This window comes from Ictalurus punctatus, chromosome 3, assembly GCF_001660625.3.
Source record: "Ictalurus punctatus breed USDA103 chromosome 3, Coco_2.0, whole genome shotgun sequence".
In the NCBI taxonomy this organism is placed as follows: Eukaryota; Metazoa; Chordata; class Actinopteri; order Siluriformes; family Ictaluridae; genus Ictalurus; species Ictalurus punctatus.
This window is the reverse complement of record NC_030418.2, coordinates 11,175,369-11,190,179: the sequence shown is the minus strand read 5'-3', so window position 1 is coordinate 11,190,179 and position 14,811 is coordinate 11,175,369. Positions and strand designations below refer to the sequence as shown.

General features: G+C 42.1%; 2 protein-coding genes across 2 annotated transcripts in view; both read left to right on the top strand.

Moving 5' to 3' along the window:
- The window catches only part of LOC108262873 (synapse differentiation-inducing gene protein 1), a 30,432-nt gene extending 26,353 nt beyond the window's left edge, over nucleotides 1-4,079 (top strand). Inside the window, exon 4 of the mRNA XM_017463228.3 lies at nucleotides 3,189-4,079. Coding sequence (XP_017318717.1) covers nucleotides 3,189-3,347 — 159 coding nt within the window. The 3' untranslated portion in view covers nucleotides 3,348-4,079. The remainder of the gene's footprint in view (nucleotides 1-3,188) is intronic.
- A 4,410-nt stretch (nucleotides 4,080-8,489) lies between these two features.
- LOC124628962 (uncharacterized) lies at nucleotides 8,490-11,353 on the top strand. The gene is made up of 3 exons (XM_053679583.1): nucleotides 8,490-8,578; nucleotides 8,715-10,981; nucleotides 11,092-11,353. The coding sequence occupies exons 2-3, from the start codon at nucleotides 9,108-9,110 to the stop codon at nucleotides 11,270-11,272; spliced, it is 2,055 nt and encodes a 684-aa protein (XP_053535558.1). The 5' UTR covers nucleotides 8,490-8,578; nucleotides 8,715-9,107; the 3' UTR covers nucleotides 11,273-11,353.
- Nucleotides 11,354-14,811: the final 3,458 nt, after the last annotated feature.

Genomic DNA, 14,811 nt, shown 5'->3' with positions numbered 1-14,811 from the left:
GGAGTGACACAAGAGATCTTGCAGCATAAGCTATAGTTAGAAGCACAGCAGCAGTTACAGAAAATGCTATATTTTAATCACCCTTACTGATTGTCATCTTACTTGTGAACGCAGCAGGTAGACATTTCCTCGCCTCACTCTGTGTTTGCACTTAGGGCCCAGTGGATTTCGCCGTGCTGTCAGCTGTGCTGATGTCCTGCTGTTATCTCATGGGACATATAAAAAGAACACATAAATTTTTCAGTAGCGCTGCCACTGACAATTTTCACACCCACACTTACTTTTGGATAAAGCGTTTGAGAAGGATGATTTAATTATTATTATTATATTAAATAATTCCATATAATACTAACATATTATTATTTAATTATCACATAATAATATGATTAATTAGTGTTTTATGGGGTATACTATACTAATGTGGATTGCTGGTTCCTTTTTTCAGCATTTTCTCCTTTTCCCTCTGCATTTCAAAGGGCTTTCACTGACTGACTCTACTTTCTAGTTCTCACCCTACACTGAGCAGAGAGAAACTGGGGCTCCCATGAGAGGCACAATGTGTGTGTGTGTGTGTGTGTGTGTGTGTGTGTGTGTGTGTGTGTGTGTGTGAGACAGAGAGAGAGAGAGAGAGAGAAAGAGAGAGAGAGAGCGAGCGAGAGAGAGTGTGTGCCTGTGTGTGTGTACTGTAAAACTCATTTACTAAGCAAAAGAGAATTTCTCCAGTGCTCTAAATCTATTCCAAATTACTGTGCATGCTGTTTATTTCTCCTTAGTCTGCCTAGTCTCAGACAGGCACCCTGCTGGAATAAGAAATGGGAATAGAGATTATAAAGCACATAAAACGTTAAATGGGACCAGTATTTACTGAGAACTTGATTAACTTAACATACAGAGGTAGCTAACTGTAGCTGAAGGGTGTGGAGGTAAAACTTATAGGAGAAGAAACTGTAATCCTCTTCCCTGAGCCACATATCATCCTGATTGATGATGCATGTTTGCAGTAATCTGCTTTTGTAGCTGCCTTTTTATGCAGCTAGGTTGGGTTTTCCTAATATGATTGGCTGATAGATTAGAGCTTAGGTTTGACAATTAACATCATCAAGCTATGTTTAGTATGCTGCTGCCTGTTTTGATGGCTGCATGCTCAGGCAAAGATGTAAGACAAAAGGCTAGAGGCAGACAGCCTGGGTTTTCTCTTGCCATTATGCAGTAGATCAAATGAATAGAAAAAGAAATACAGTCCCCTCCGAAACTATTGGAAGGGCAAGGCCAATTAATTTTTTTTTGTGCTATAAACCAAAGACATTTGGGTTTGAGATCCAAAGATGGCTATGAGAGTTTAGGATTTCAGCTTTTATTTCCTGGTATTTACATGTAGATGTGTTAAACAACATAAAACAGAACTTTTGTATCAGAACACCCAACTGAACAAAAGTATATGAACAGATAAGTTTAGAAGTAAATTACAGTAAATAACACTTAATATTTGGTTGCATATCCCTTGCTTGCAATAATTGCATCAAGTATGTGACTCACTGACACCACCAAATGTTAGTTTCTTCTTTTGTGATGCTTTTACAGGCTTTTCCGGCAGCCTCTTTGTTGATGTTTGTTTCGGGGCATTTTCCCTTTCAGTCTCTTCTTCAGGAGGTGAATGCTGCTCAACTGGGTTAAGGTCTGGTGATTGACTTGGCCAGTCTAAAACCTTCCACCACCCCCCCCCCCCACCCCCCCGATAATGTCCTTTGTTGAGTTGGCAGTGTGTTTTGGATCATTGTCTTGTGGCATGATGAAGTTCCTCCTGATTAATTTGGATGCATTTCTCTGTAAATTGGCAGACAAAATGTTCCTGTAAAGTTGTGAATTAATTCTGCTGCTACCATCATGAGTTACATCATAAATAAAGCTTAATGATCCTGTTCCAGAAGCAGCCATGCAAGCCCAAGTCATGACACTACCTCCACCTGTTTCACAGATGAGCTTGTATGTTTTGCATCATAAGCAGATCCTTTCTTTCTCCACACTTTGGCCTTTCCATCACTTTATTAGAGGTTAATCTTGGTTCCAGAACTTTTGTGACTCATCTCTGTATTTCTTTGTGAATTCCAATCTGGCTTTATGATTCTTACTGCTCATGAGTTGTTTTCATGTTATGGTATGGCCACTATATTTCTGCTCTCAAAGTCTTCTTCAGATGGTGGATTGTGATACCTTCACCCCTGACCTGTGAAGGTTGTTGGTGATTGTTGTAACTGAATTGTTGTTTTTTGGCTTTTCTTCACAGCTCTCACAATGTTTCTGTCACCAGCTGTTGTTGCTCTCCTTGGCCAACCCATTCGGTGTCTGTTGCTCAGTAAACCAGTGGTTTCTTTCTTTTTCAGAACATTCCAAATTGATGTAGTGATCATACCCAGTGTTTGTTCATTGCCTCTGATTGATTTCTGATTGAAATGCATTCTTCACAGACAAAACTGAAGGCTGAAACCAAGAGTAGATGTTCAGAGCTATTTATTGTTTAAACAATCAATCTAACAGGACACACCTGGGTAACAAGAAACACCTGTCAGTCACATGTTCCGATATTTTTGCTCACCTACAAATTGGGTGGTCTGATACAAAATGTGTTGTTATATTTTGTTTAACACATCTACATATAAATACCAGGAAATAAAAGCTGAAATTCTAAACTCTCTTCTCATATTCATCTTTTGATCTCAAACCAAAATGTCTACAGAAAAAAAAAATTAATTGGCCTTGCCATTTCCAATAGTTTAGGGGGGACTGTAATTTAAGAGGTTATAAAGAAACATCTGCCATATAGGAGGAGAAAAATAACTAAGCAGAGCTTTGAGATATAAATGAATTCATAAAAAAAAAAGTGTCCCAAATCTTGGCAAGATTTCCTGAACTTCAAAGGCTTTGGTGCCCTCAGGAGAGAAGTGAATCATGGCACTCAAATTATTTATGCAACCACTCTTACTAAAACCCCCAGTCAGTCTGCTACTGGAGATGAGCCAATTAATAATTTCTACTCACTGTTTACTCTCCTTTTCACTGTTCCCTCATCATCATCTTATTTTCCATTTTTACTAATATAATGCTCTCTGCTGCTTATTCTCAATCTATTCTACTGTGGCATTTACTGAAGCATCTTTCTTTGCCTCTGTATCTCTCTTCTTCTCCACCAGACTAACAAAGCAGTAAATAAAGGGGACTTGCACCATGCCAGCTCCAGCTCCAGACGTGCTCTCTTCCTGGCTGTGCTGTCCATCACCATCGGTACCGGCATCTACGTTGGCGTAGCAGTGGCTCTTATTGCATACCTTTCCAAGAACAACCACTTGTAGCCTTGCCTTGCCTCCCATCTTGCCACTGACTGTTGATGTGGATTTACTGTAAGGGCCACTTATGGGTATTGCACTGAGTAATGATCTACATACTCTACAGCACTTTTATGAATCACATGGAATTTTTGAGTGGATCCTCATTTGTAAACATTGTGACATTGTAAATCATGGCATTCCTTTTTCGTATTCACTGTTTATCACAGTGGCAATTGTGTTGAGATACTGTAGTAATAGACTTTAATACCAAGGCAACTACTTTGATCGTATGCTTTGATTAACCGCAGTATTTATTGTGCCAATCTAGTCTTTTGAGCCTTTATTGTAGTCTTATTTTTCTTCTGGATGATGGCGAAGTATGAAAAACACAATGTATCTGAAGTGCCACAGTGCTTTGAAGCCTTCTTATAAGGAGCTACGATATTATAAGGACCACAAGTAGGGGCTTGTTCAACACTCAAGGTTAAGGTGGATGCAAAGCCATACAGATGGGCTGCAGGACTCTGAATGTGGACCTTCCTGGTCTAGCAGTAACATTCTGATGTAAGAGGGCTGTAAATATTTATAAACCATTTTTTGTCAAATAACACATGGAGTGTCAAAACCAGGCCATAAGCTTTCAGTTTCTACATGCCACATTATGATAGTGTACATGCTTACACTGTGTTATAGATTTTCACCATGTGGGAGATTTTAACCACCTGCTGAACTGCAACCTCTTACCAATTAAATGTAGTCTTTTCATTCAAATCTAGTCTTTATTGATGTAATATATTTGATTATACTTGATTATGCCCTGCTTAGTGAAGTCTTGACCTGCACCACATGCTCAAGGAAACAAATGTATTCCACTGTCTTTTGCTACCCTGTGCTCAGGGCACCACAGATGGTACGCATTATGCTCTCTTCCAGATACCAACATATCAGAACCATGATTTCAGTGGTCCAATTGTGTTACTCTATAGGCATGATCATCCAATGAGCCTTGTAAAATACCATTGAATCTTAATACATAGATGTTGGTTTGGTCTTTAGCAATTCAAAACAAACAAAACAAACAAAAAACCCTCCAAAACTCCCTTAACCTTGGTATGTAGGGAGATGGAACAGAACAAAAGTGTGTACTTCTGGTGGACTGGGTTTGGAAATATTGTTTAAGCATAAGGGTATATGTATACATATTTGTTAAAGTAACTATAAGCAACCTACATGCACAGCACAATATTCCCCTCCCTTATAACCTGTAACTGCTCCACACACTTTCTTTATACAAACAAGTTTCTCTCAATGCAAATCAGTATTATATAGACAGTAAATATAGTCTGTAAAATAGTTTAGTATGTTTGCATTAGTATGTGAACCCATTTAACATATCATGCTTGAAACATCCTTTTCCATAAATCATTGTCACGTAATGGAGTCACAGATGGAACCAAGTGCAGGTATGGTGGTTTAATGGAATACGACAATCCAAGTCAAGGTCAATCGATTAGGCAAACAGTCCAAAACAGGCAAGGCAGATCTACAAAGTTGAGGATATAAACAAAGGTCATAACCAGAATGAAAAAAAAAAAAAATATATATATATATATATATATACAGGCTCTCTCACTGACTCACTCACTCGCTCACTCACACAATATAAAGTTTGGATAATGACAGCGACAAGGCAACTGAGCCTATACTTAACAATCTGCTGTGTGTGAGAGAGTCTCTTAAAAGGAGTGTGTGGGTGTACGTATGACTGAGAACAGGTGTCTCTAATTAGAACTCCTGGGAAGGTGAAGGTGTGTTGGAAGTGTAGTCATCTTCGGCCATGTTTGTAGTTGGTGGTGCATTCGCTGGCCTGCAACGACATGACAATCATCCCTAGGTTATACATTTTAGCTGTGTCTCACAAGACAATTCAACAGGAGGTTGCATCGTCCTAATCTAACAATCCTAAAATAATGGGAAGAATACTCCTTTCTCTCATTCTTTTTTCTGTATTTTCAATGATATTGTGATATTTACTAGGGTACATGTGAATTACACTGTTCTGTTTTTATTGCTGATGGTTCTGGGAGGAGGTGTCCAAAGGGGACCAAAGGAACTAATATTAGACCCTCTTTATATGAAATGTTTTCTCCTACAAAATGATAAGGTAAATGTGTTCTGAATAGTACCTTTAATATATTTCATGGAGTGAATACAAATATTTTACTGTTGTATTCTGAATAGTACTATTCAATAAGTACTATACAATTACAGCCAAACTCTGGCCATCAGTAGTCTTTAAGTCTCAGTCAGTCTTCAGTGCTTTGACACAAATCTAACACACTTGATTTGCTAGAGATAAAAATGTCCACTCCATCTTATCAAATAAGAGCGCTGATTTTATTTCCATGGTATTCATTTCAATTAAATTCAGGTTTATTGTTTTCTCATTGTACAGGATAACACTGTAGTGTCACACACAATGATAGAATTCAAGATTCAAGAAATCTAGAATAAATGTGACTTACTAATGAAGTCTCACCGGACTATAATAGCAAATACTGATACACATGCCTACATCAGGAAAAAAAAAGACTAATCCTACATGGGCACTTTTATGCTGTGAAAAGATAAACACATCCAGACCTATTAGAGACCATATCAGCCTACATCATCGGCATCACACATAGGATGAATGACTAACAACCTGGATACAATATGCATATTTCATAGCAGTAGAAACAACCTGCTTGCTGCTCTCAGCTGATTTATGGCTTATGTTTGCTGGAGGAAACAAGTGAGATGTCGATAGCTGTTTTATGAAGCTGTTTTGTGGCAAGGGGATGAGGAGCCTGAGGAGAAAGATCAGACAAGGCTGAGGTTCTTCTCTAATTAAGGAAATTGTCATTCAACCCAAGCAGGATGCTCATCTTGAGGTAATTAGGAAAGCTTTTAGTGCTCCATTGAATAAGTGGGTGATATAGACAATTGGGTTATTTCAAGCAAAAATCATGAAAAGCATCCATTCATCATGGTTTGAGACATTAAACATTGTTTTAAATATTGAAACAAATACAGACAAGAGAAGAGCAATTATATTAGAAAAGCTATTTCTAGCAGTAGAGAAAAATTTGAACAGTTACACCTTGCATGTGTGAAGGTTGGATTCCTGCTTTAGAAAGCTCTGGTGGCCTGTCTTGGTCTTGAGACCAGACACAATTCATGTTTTCTACACAACAAATTCCTTAGGATAAAAAGGCAAGACAGATAAAAATAAATACATGGTTTCTCCCCTGCATGGATGAGGACTATAAAACTTACTGCAGTCCTACACTTACCAGTGTAAATGGGTAAACTTTTCACTCCTGCTTCATCAAGCTGTACTGCTGTTAACTAGTGTATACTGCAGTTTTCTCAGTGGACATTTTAATAATAATGCTATACTAATGCTGCATTTGAGGTGACTGGGCAATATGTAAGTCTCCTCATACTAGCATTTAAAGCCAAAGAAAATGCCCCCCAAATTGAAATTTCAACTCATCATGAAGGGTGATTAAAAATAAAAAAAAAATAAAAAAAGATTATCCAAAGTAGCATCAGAACAACAAGGACTAGCAAAAGGCAAGAAACACAATCAGGCAAAAGGCCTGTCAAAATAGCTGTCCAAGAAATCACGGCTCAGAATTTACGAGTCTGCAGTAAACTGTAAGGCTTTGCATCTAATGAACAGTCCATGTGCAAAGCATGATACAGTAAATGGGTGAGATAAAGGAAGTAGTGAGTTACAATTCAGGGGAGGGTGAGTGAGTTAAAATGTCCAGGCTGGATGTTACACAACCTTGACCCGAAACTCGATTGGATTCAGAACATGTGACTGTGGAAGCCATTGAAGTACACTGAAATCTTTTTTGTCATGTTCATGGAACCAATACTTTGTGGCATTGGGCATTATAGTGCTGGAAGTAGCCATTATAGGATGAGTAGACTGTGGCCATAAAGAGATGCTTCTTCAACCATCAAATTTCATGTGCCCACTGCAGCCTCAAATCTGCAGAACTGCTGATCACAAGATGTTTTGTTATTAATACCTGTATAAATTCTAGAGAATATTGCGCATAAAAATCCCAGGAGATTTTCCCAGGAGAATGTTTGCCAGCAACAATCATTCCCCATTATGATGGTGTTTGATGTGAACATTAACTCAAGCTCTTGACCTTTATCCACATGATTTGTTTTGCACATTGCATTGCTGGCACATGATTGGATAATTGCATAAATGAGCAAGTGTACAGCTTTACCACTGTGTGTGTGTGTGTGTGTGTGTGTGTGTGTGTGTGTGTGTGTGTGTGTGTGTATGTGTGTGTGTGTGTGTGTGTGTGTGCAACCCCAATTCCAAAAAAGTTGGGACGCTGTGTAAAATGTAAATAAAAACAGAATGCAATGATTTGCAAATCTCATAAACCATTTTCTTATTCACAATAGACTATAGAAAACATCAAATGTTTAAACTGAGTAAATGTACCATTTTAAGAAAAAAATAAGGTAATTTTGAATTTGTTGGCTGCAACATGTCTCAGTTTGGACGGTGGCGATGGGCAAAAAAAGGCTGTGTTAGTAAGAAACAGCTGGAGGAACATTTTGCAACTAATTAGGTTAATTGGCAACAGGGCAGTAACATGATTGGGTATAAAAAAAGTATCTTGGAGAGTCAGAGTCTTTCAGAAGTAAAGATGGGATGAAATCTGGATGGAAGCGTATGTTGCTCTAAAACCTGTATATTCCTTTCAGCATTGATGGTGCCTTTCCAGATGTGCAAGCTGCCCATTCTATCTATCTATCTATATATATATATATATATATATATATATGTGTGTGTGTGTGTACGTATGTGTGTGTATATATATATGTATATATATATATATATATATATATATATATATATATATATATATATATATATATATATATATATATATATATATATATATATACTGTCGCGACCGGCAGAGTGCCGGCGCACATAAGAAGGAAATCGCTCCTTCTCCAACTGCCGCACCGGCACGACGTGGGCAGCTTCCCGCCGAACATTCCGCCAGCCGGAAGGACCGCCGCGGCAGGGCGGGGCTGACGCGACTCCGGCCAGCGATTGGCGGATCCAACGGGGAAGTTCCACCACTCAGGCGACGGCGGAGGAGGATAAAAGGGCACGCTTCCGGCCGGGAAGGGGAGGAGAATATCGTAGCGTCAAGACGGACTCCGTGCGTGTTTGCATCGATTCGCAATCTCCGATCACGACGGTAACCTCACGCCCCACGCTAATCTCTCTCTCTCTCTCTCTCTCTCTCTCTCTCTCTCTCTCTCTCTCTCTCTCTCTCTCTCTCTCTCTCTCTCCAGGAGGCACAAGCGCGGACGAGACCGCCGGATAGTGAGAGTCGCACACACGGAGGACGCCGGCCCGGGAAAACCCCCGCCCCGCCTCGGGAATCCCGCCTCCGCCCCGAGTAGACTCCGCCGGCCGTCACGCCTCCACAAAACACCGCGCTTATCCACTTATAACCCATTCACTTCACCCTAGCCACAATAAACCACCGCTTGCAACCATCCTTCTGTCTCCTGTGGGTCTGTACACCGCCCTTCCCCGGGCTAATTCCTCACAACTGGTGGAGGATGCAGGCGTAGTACAGACCCGCCTACCACACACACACAAAAAAAAAATAATAAAAAAAAAATTTATAAATAAACCCGCGAGAGAGAGAGAAAAAAAAAAAAGGGAAAACCCCCCCCAAAATGGACCGCACCCTGCAATACCTGCTGGAGGCCAGCCTCCAGCAGCACGCTGTGACACAGCAGCTCGCCGAGAGCCTTCAGGTCGCCATACAGACACTGATCGCCATGAGGACTGAGGCCCCCGCCGCCTCCGTGCCTCTCCCCGACGCAAGCAGTGAGATCCGCCGCCTACTACCCCCCCTCGGCCCCGAAGAGGACCTCGAGGCGTACTTCGAAGCCTTCGAGAGTATCGCCCGCCGGGAGGGGTGGGACCGTGAAGATTGGCCACGCGCCCTTGGCCCACTACTCACGGGAGAGGCCCGAACAGCCTACTATGCCCTCGAGCCGGAGGAGGCCGCAGACTACCTGGCGATGAAGGAGGGAGTCCTGGCATGGTGTGGCCAAACCCCTGGCCAGGCAGCTACTGAATTCCATCGCTGGGTTTATCGACCAGGTGCCCGACCACGGTGCCAGATGAGCGCCCTTATCCGGATCACCAAACGATGGCTCCGGCCGGATCGGCATACCGCCTCGGAGGTGGCAGAGAAAGTGGCGGTCGACCGTTTCCTGAGGGCGCTACCACGGGCAGAGAGACAGGCTGTGGGGGCACACGCCACAACTACGCCCCAGGAACTCCTGACTGTCCTGGAGCGAACCTTGGCCACCCTGGAGCTCGACCCCGGGGAGCAGCAGCACCTCGATCGGCCCCTCGGTGCCCAGGGCCCCCGGTCCGACCGCCAGACCCGGCCCTGCACCTGGAGGAACCCCCAGGGGGCGCCCACTTGGGAACACCCCCGAGATGAGTCCATGCCTACAGAGCCGGAGAGGGAAGCCGCCCGGCTGCTGACAAAACCATGGCTCGCAGGCTGCGCCCTCCATCAGCAGCAACCGCCGGAGGCGCCCTCCTTGACGGTGTGGGTCGAAGGGAGACCAGTAACCGCCCTACTGGACACCGGGAGCACGGTGACCCTCGCCCAGCCGTCCATCCTGCCTGACGGGCGCCGCCCAAGCGGGACGCTCACCATGACCTGTGTCCATGGGGACACCCGGGAAGTCCCCGCAGCCGAGGTCCAGATCCGGGGCGAAGCCGGCACCTGGCCCCTTCAGGTCGGAATCATCCCCAAACTCCCCGTGCTCCTCCTCCTGGGACGAGACTGGCCCGGATTCCGGGTGGTACCGAGAGCCGAGCCCCGGAGATCGCGGCGACGTGTGAAGGGGCAAGCAAGGATTGACAGGGTGGGCCCCATCGTCCGGGAGGCTGGCCTGACAGCGAACCCAAAGAAATGCCACCCAGGGCTGACGGAAGCCCAGTACCTGGGATACCGCATCGGACGGGGAATGCTGAAGCCTCAACTAAAGAAGATCGAGGCTGTGAAGGACTATCTGCGTCCGACATCGAAAAACCAGGTACGTGCCTTCTTGGGATTGGCGGGCTACTACCGCAGGTTCGTGCCTAACTTTTCTGCTGTAGCCTCTCCCCTCTCAGACCTTACAAAGAAGGGCCAGCCAGACCAGGTGAGGTGGACAGCCGATGCAGAAAGGGCCTTCCAGGCCCTAAAAGGAGCCCTCACCGACACCCTCTGGGCCCACCACCGAGCGGCAGTAGGCTCGGAGCTGAGGGGGGGGTACTGTCGCGACCGGCAGAGTGCCGGCGCACATAAGAAGGAAATCGCTCCTTCTCCAACTGCCGCACCGGCACGACGTGGGCAGCTTCCTGCCGAACATTCCGCCAGCCGGAAGGACCGCCGCGGCAGGGCGGGGCTGACGCGACTCCGGCCAGTGATTGGCGGATCCAACGGGGAAGTCCCACCACTCAGGCGACGGCGGAGGAGGATAAAAGGGCACGCTTCCGGCCGGGAAGGGGAGGAGAATATCGTAGCGTCAAGACGGACACCGTGCGTGTTTGCATCGATTCGCAATCTCCGATCACGACGGTAACCTCACGCCCCACGCTAATCTCTCTCTCTCTCTCTCTCTCTCTCTCTCTCTCTCTCCCTCTCTTCAGGAGGCACAAGCGCGGACGAGACCGCCGGATAGTGGGAGTCGCACACACGGAGGACGCCGGCCCAGGAAAACCCCCGCCCCGCCTCGGGAATCCCGCCTCCGCCCCGAGTAGACTCCGCCGGCCGTCACGCCTCCACAAAACACCGCGCTTATCCACTTATAACCCATTCACTTCACCCTAGCCACAATAAACCACCGCTTGCAACCATCCTTCTGTCTCCTGTGGGTCTGTACGCCGCCCTTCCCCGGGCTAATTCCCCCGGGCTAATTCCTCAATATATATATATATATATATATATATATATATATATATATATATATATATATATATATATATATATATATATATATATATATATATATATATATATATATATATATATATATTACACAGACAGATAGTGCTCGCTTAGATATATCTATAGCTATATATAAATATGCAAGCGATCTCTCTCTCTCTCTCTCTCTCTCTCTCTCTCTATATATATATATATATATATATATATATATATATATATATATCTATATCTATATCTATATCTCTCTCTCTATATATATATATATATATATATATATATATATATATATATATATATATATATATATATATATATATATATATATATATATATATATATATATATATATATACACCTTCCTGGCTGGTTTTGTCTTGGTATATAATCTGACACAGAAAGAGATTCAAAGGGGTTCACCTCGTCAGTATTCCAGTGCAGTCTGCTGGCAGTGGCCAATTTTTTTGTGACTGTTCTTGCAAGGCATCAGTAAATAAAATGGATGTTTTGGCTAGGTGTTTGAGTTAATTTTAATAGGTTTACAGTTTTAGAACACTGTTTATCTCCCCTCATCGATGGCAGGAAAATACAAGCTATCGAGTTGTAGACACTACCATTACTCATAACGGCAAGCATCATGGCCCTATTCATTTAAAAAGGTTAGATAGCAGCAAGAGCAGCTGCAGAATGAGCTTAATGCATGATCAGATTGGTCTTTGTTTTAATAGCTCACTGAGACAGACTCTGAGGAGATTGGAAAATGTCAGCACAGCTTGTTTATGTATACCACTTTGGAAGTTATTACTTATGATTTAGCTGAATAATAAACACAAATTATGACACCATGATGCATGTTTGAATAATTGCTTATGTGTGAGTTCACATTGGGATGGGCAGCTAGATATATTTTGGCAACTCTGCATATACAGTAAACACAGCACAATTAACCGGATTCTTGTGCCCTTTCCTAAAAAAAATACCAATTTAATGTTTTGTGTGTTTGTTTGTTTTCAAATGAGGTACAGTATATTCATTCCTTCATTCATCTTCTGTAACTGCTTTGTCCTGGTCAGGATTGTAGTGGATCTGGAGCCTCTGGGCATGAGGGATGCACCCTGGATGGGACAGCAGTTCTTTACTGTGGACCATGCACACACTCATTCACGCCTAACACAGTAGCATAGCTAATCCATTTACCAACATGCTTTGGAAGAGAACCCAGTGCAAACATACAATGCAAAACTTAGCATAGACAGTAACCCAAGCTTACTGTACCAAGGAACCAAGAACCCTTGAGCTGTGAGGCAGCAATCACTGTGTCACCATGCTACCCAATGTTATTATTATTTTTTAAATTTACTGTGTTCGAAGAATTGTCTTTTACATTGTGAGAAGTTAGACAAGTTTATAGCACATACTGTAGATTATCACTCATGACATTAAGCTGGCTAAAGTCACCCAGCACACATCTGTTGAAAGTCTGTGTATAGTATAGCTTCGAAAACATCGAATAAATGTTTCAAAGGGTGGAAAAATGAAAGAATGGCACCATTCATCAGAGACTGGGCATTGTGTTCAGGCATCTGCTCAATGAATCAGTGTGGCAGTCTTTCCTCTAGGGTCATTAATTAGATATGAACACAAACACTGGGCTTTTTACACACAGCCCAGAGAGAAAGGCAGCTCTGCTTATTCTACCAGCTTACAATACAGCACCATATCTCTCTCCTACATGACTGAAATAACACACTGAGACCTATTGTCCATACGATATACACAAATACCAATAGGATTATAGGCCTTTCTTGCTAAACTGAAATGAATGGGCACATTGTTAATAATATGTTATTTGTAATGCAGGTGAAAATATATATACGTATGAGTTCGATCCACTTTATAATTATCCAAGCATGACTACATATAAACAACATTCTTTTCATTTTATTGATTGAGTGTGCTTGAATGTATATAAAATAGAAATGAAATCTAGGTTAAATGTTTCCTTTTGGAATTTGGAATTAATCATTTCTGAGGTTTGAAAACCACTGCAAGCAAGAAACAATGAATAGTATTGTTGTCATTGTTTAGTCAACATAAATTATTCTTTACAGTCTGACTATTAAATTAAATGCCATTTAAAAAAATAATATGGATCAGGTTCTAAAAGTTAGCTATATTCAAGCTATACTCACTAGTCTTCATATATTTTCAAAATTATGATAAAACTGAATGAAGGCTCAGATCAGAAAATCCAAATGCTCTTGACTATCTGTCCATTCAACTGAAACACAGGACATCTCAGGACTTGTCCTGAATGAAGAAATTTCCCACCACCCCTGGGTCTTTTGTGAGGGGAGCTCTGCATGTCTACACGAATCATCACACCAAGAAATCCAAGAAACCAGGACCTGTGAAACCCATTCAATCATCACAGCAGTGGCAACAGTAGTTAGTGTTACTGTCCCCTCTGAAAGTATTTAAACAGCAAGGCCAATTCTATTGTTTTTGCTATACACTGAAGACATTTGTGTTGTCTGTGTTAAACAGGCTGTGTTAAACAACTTAAAGCATAGCGCCTTTTGTGGCAGATCACCCAATTTTTAGGTGAGCAAGAATATAGGATATAGTCTTAAAGTAAATAATACTTAATATTTGGTTACATATCCCTTGCTTGCAATAACTGCATCAAGCCAATGACCCACTGACATCACCAAACTGATAACACGTGTCATATTCCTCTTTTGATGTCAAATCCAAATATCTTCAATGTATAGCGATAAAAATAGAATTGGCCTTGCTGTTTCAATACTTTCAGAGGGGACTGTATATTAGTGTTGTGATTTGATTGACTGTTAAGTCCAGCTTCATTCTCTGTGCAATACTGGGAGGCCTGAAAAAGGTTCTGCAATGTTTATGCTGAGTGCAGGAAGAAGTGGTTACTCATATTATAATGTCAGCAGGGGAATCCAATCACTACTAAACCTCTTCCTGAAATGGTGGTGTGAGGAATAAATGGGAGAGAAAAAACAAAAACAGACAAAGAGAGGTTTAAGAGGCTAATTTAAAAAATGAATCAACCTTTAAAGGCCAGCCAATGCAGTCAAATGGAAATAATGCTCACCGCAGCAACAGGCAATTAATTGCTATGCAAATTTTGAGCACACTGGGGTACAACATCACCCAGAGCATGAAATAATACCAATGAAAAGAAAAACATATGTATTTGTAAAATACAAACATTTATCATTTACATTGATATGACATCTGTTTTAATGTGTAATGTTCAAAATATAGATCTAATAATAAAATATGAGAGGAGAATAATTAACTGGTGACTAAATGATAGGGCTAATATAGAGTGGAATCAGTGAAATCAATTGAATAACAATGAATGCTAAGGTCAAGCAAGTCTGTGCTTTTATTTG

Excerpts from the sequence above, each read along its gene's own strand:
- LOC124628962 (XM_053679583.1), top strand. The coding sequence starts at position 9,108 with ATGGACCGCACCCTGCAATACCTGCTGGAGGCCAGCCTCCAGCAGCAC. Across the intron at positions 10,982-11,091 it reads GTAGCGTCAAGACGGACACC|GAGGCACAAGCGCGGACGAG; the intron begins GTGCGTGTTTGC and ends CCCTCTCTTCAG.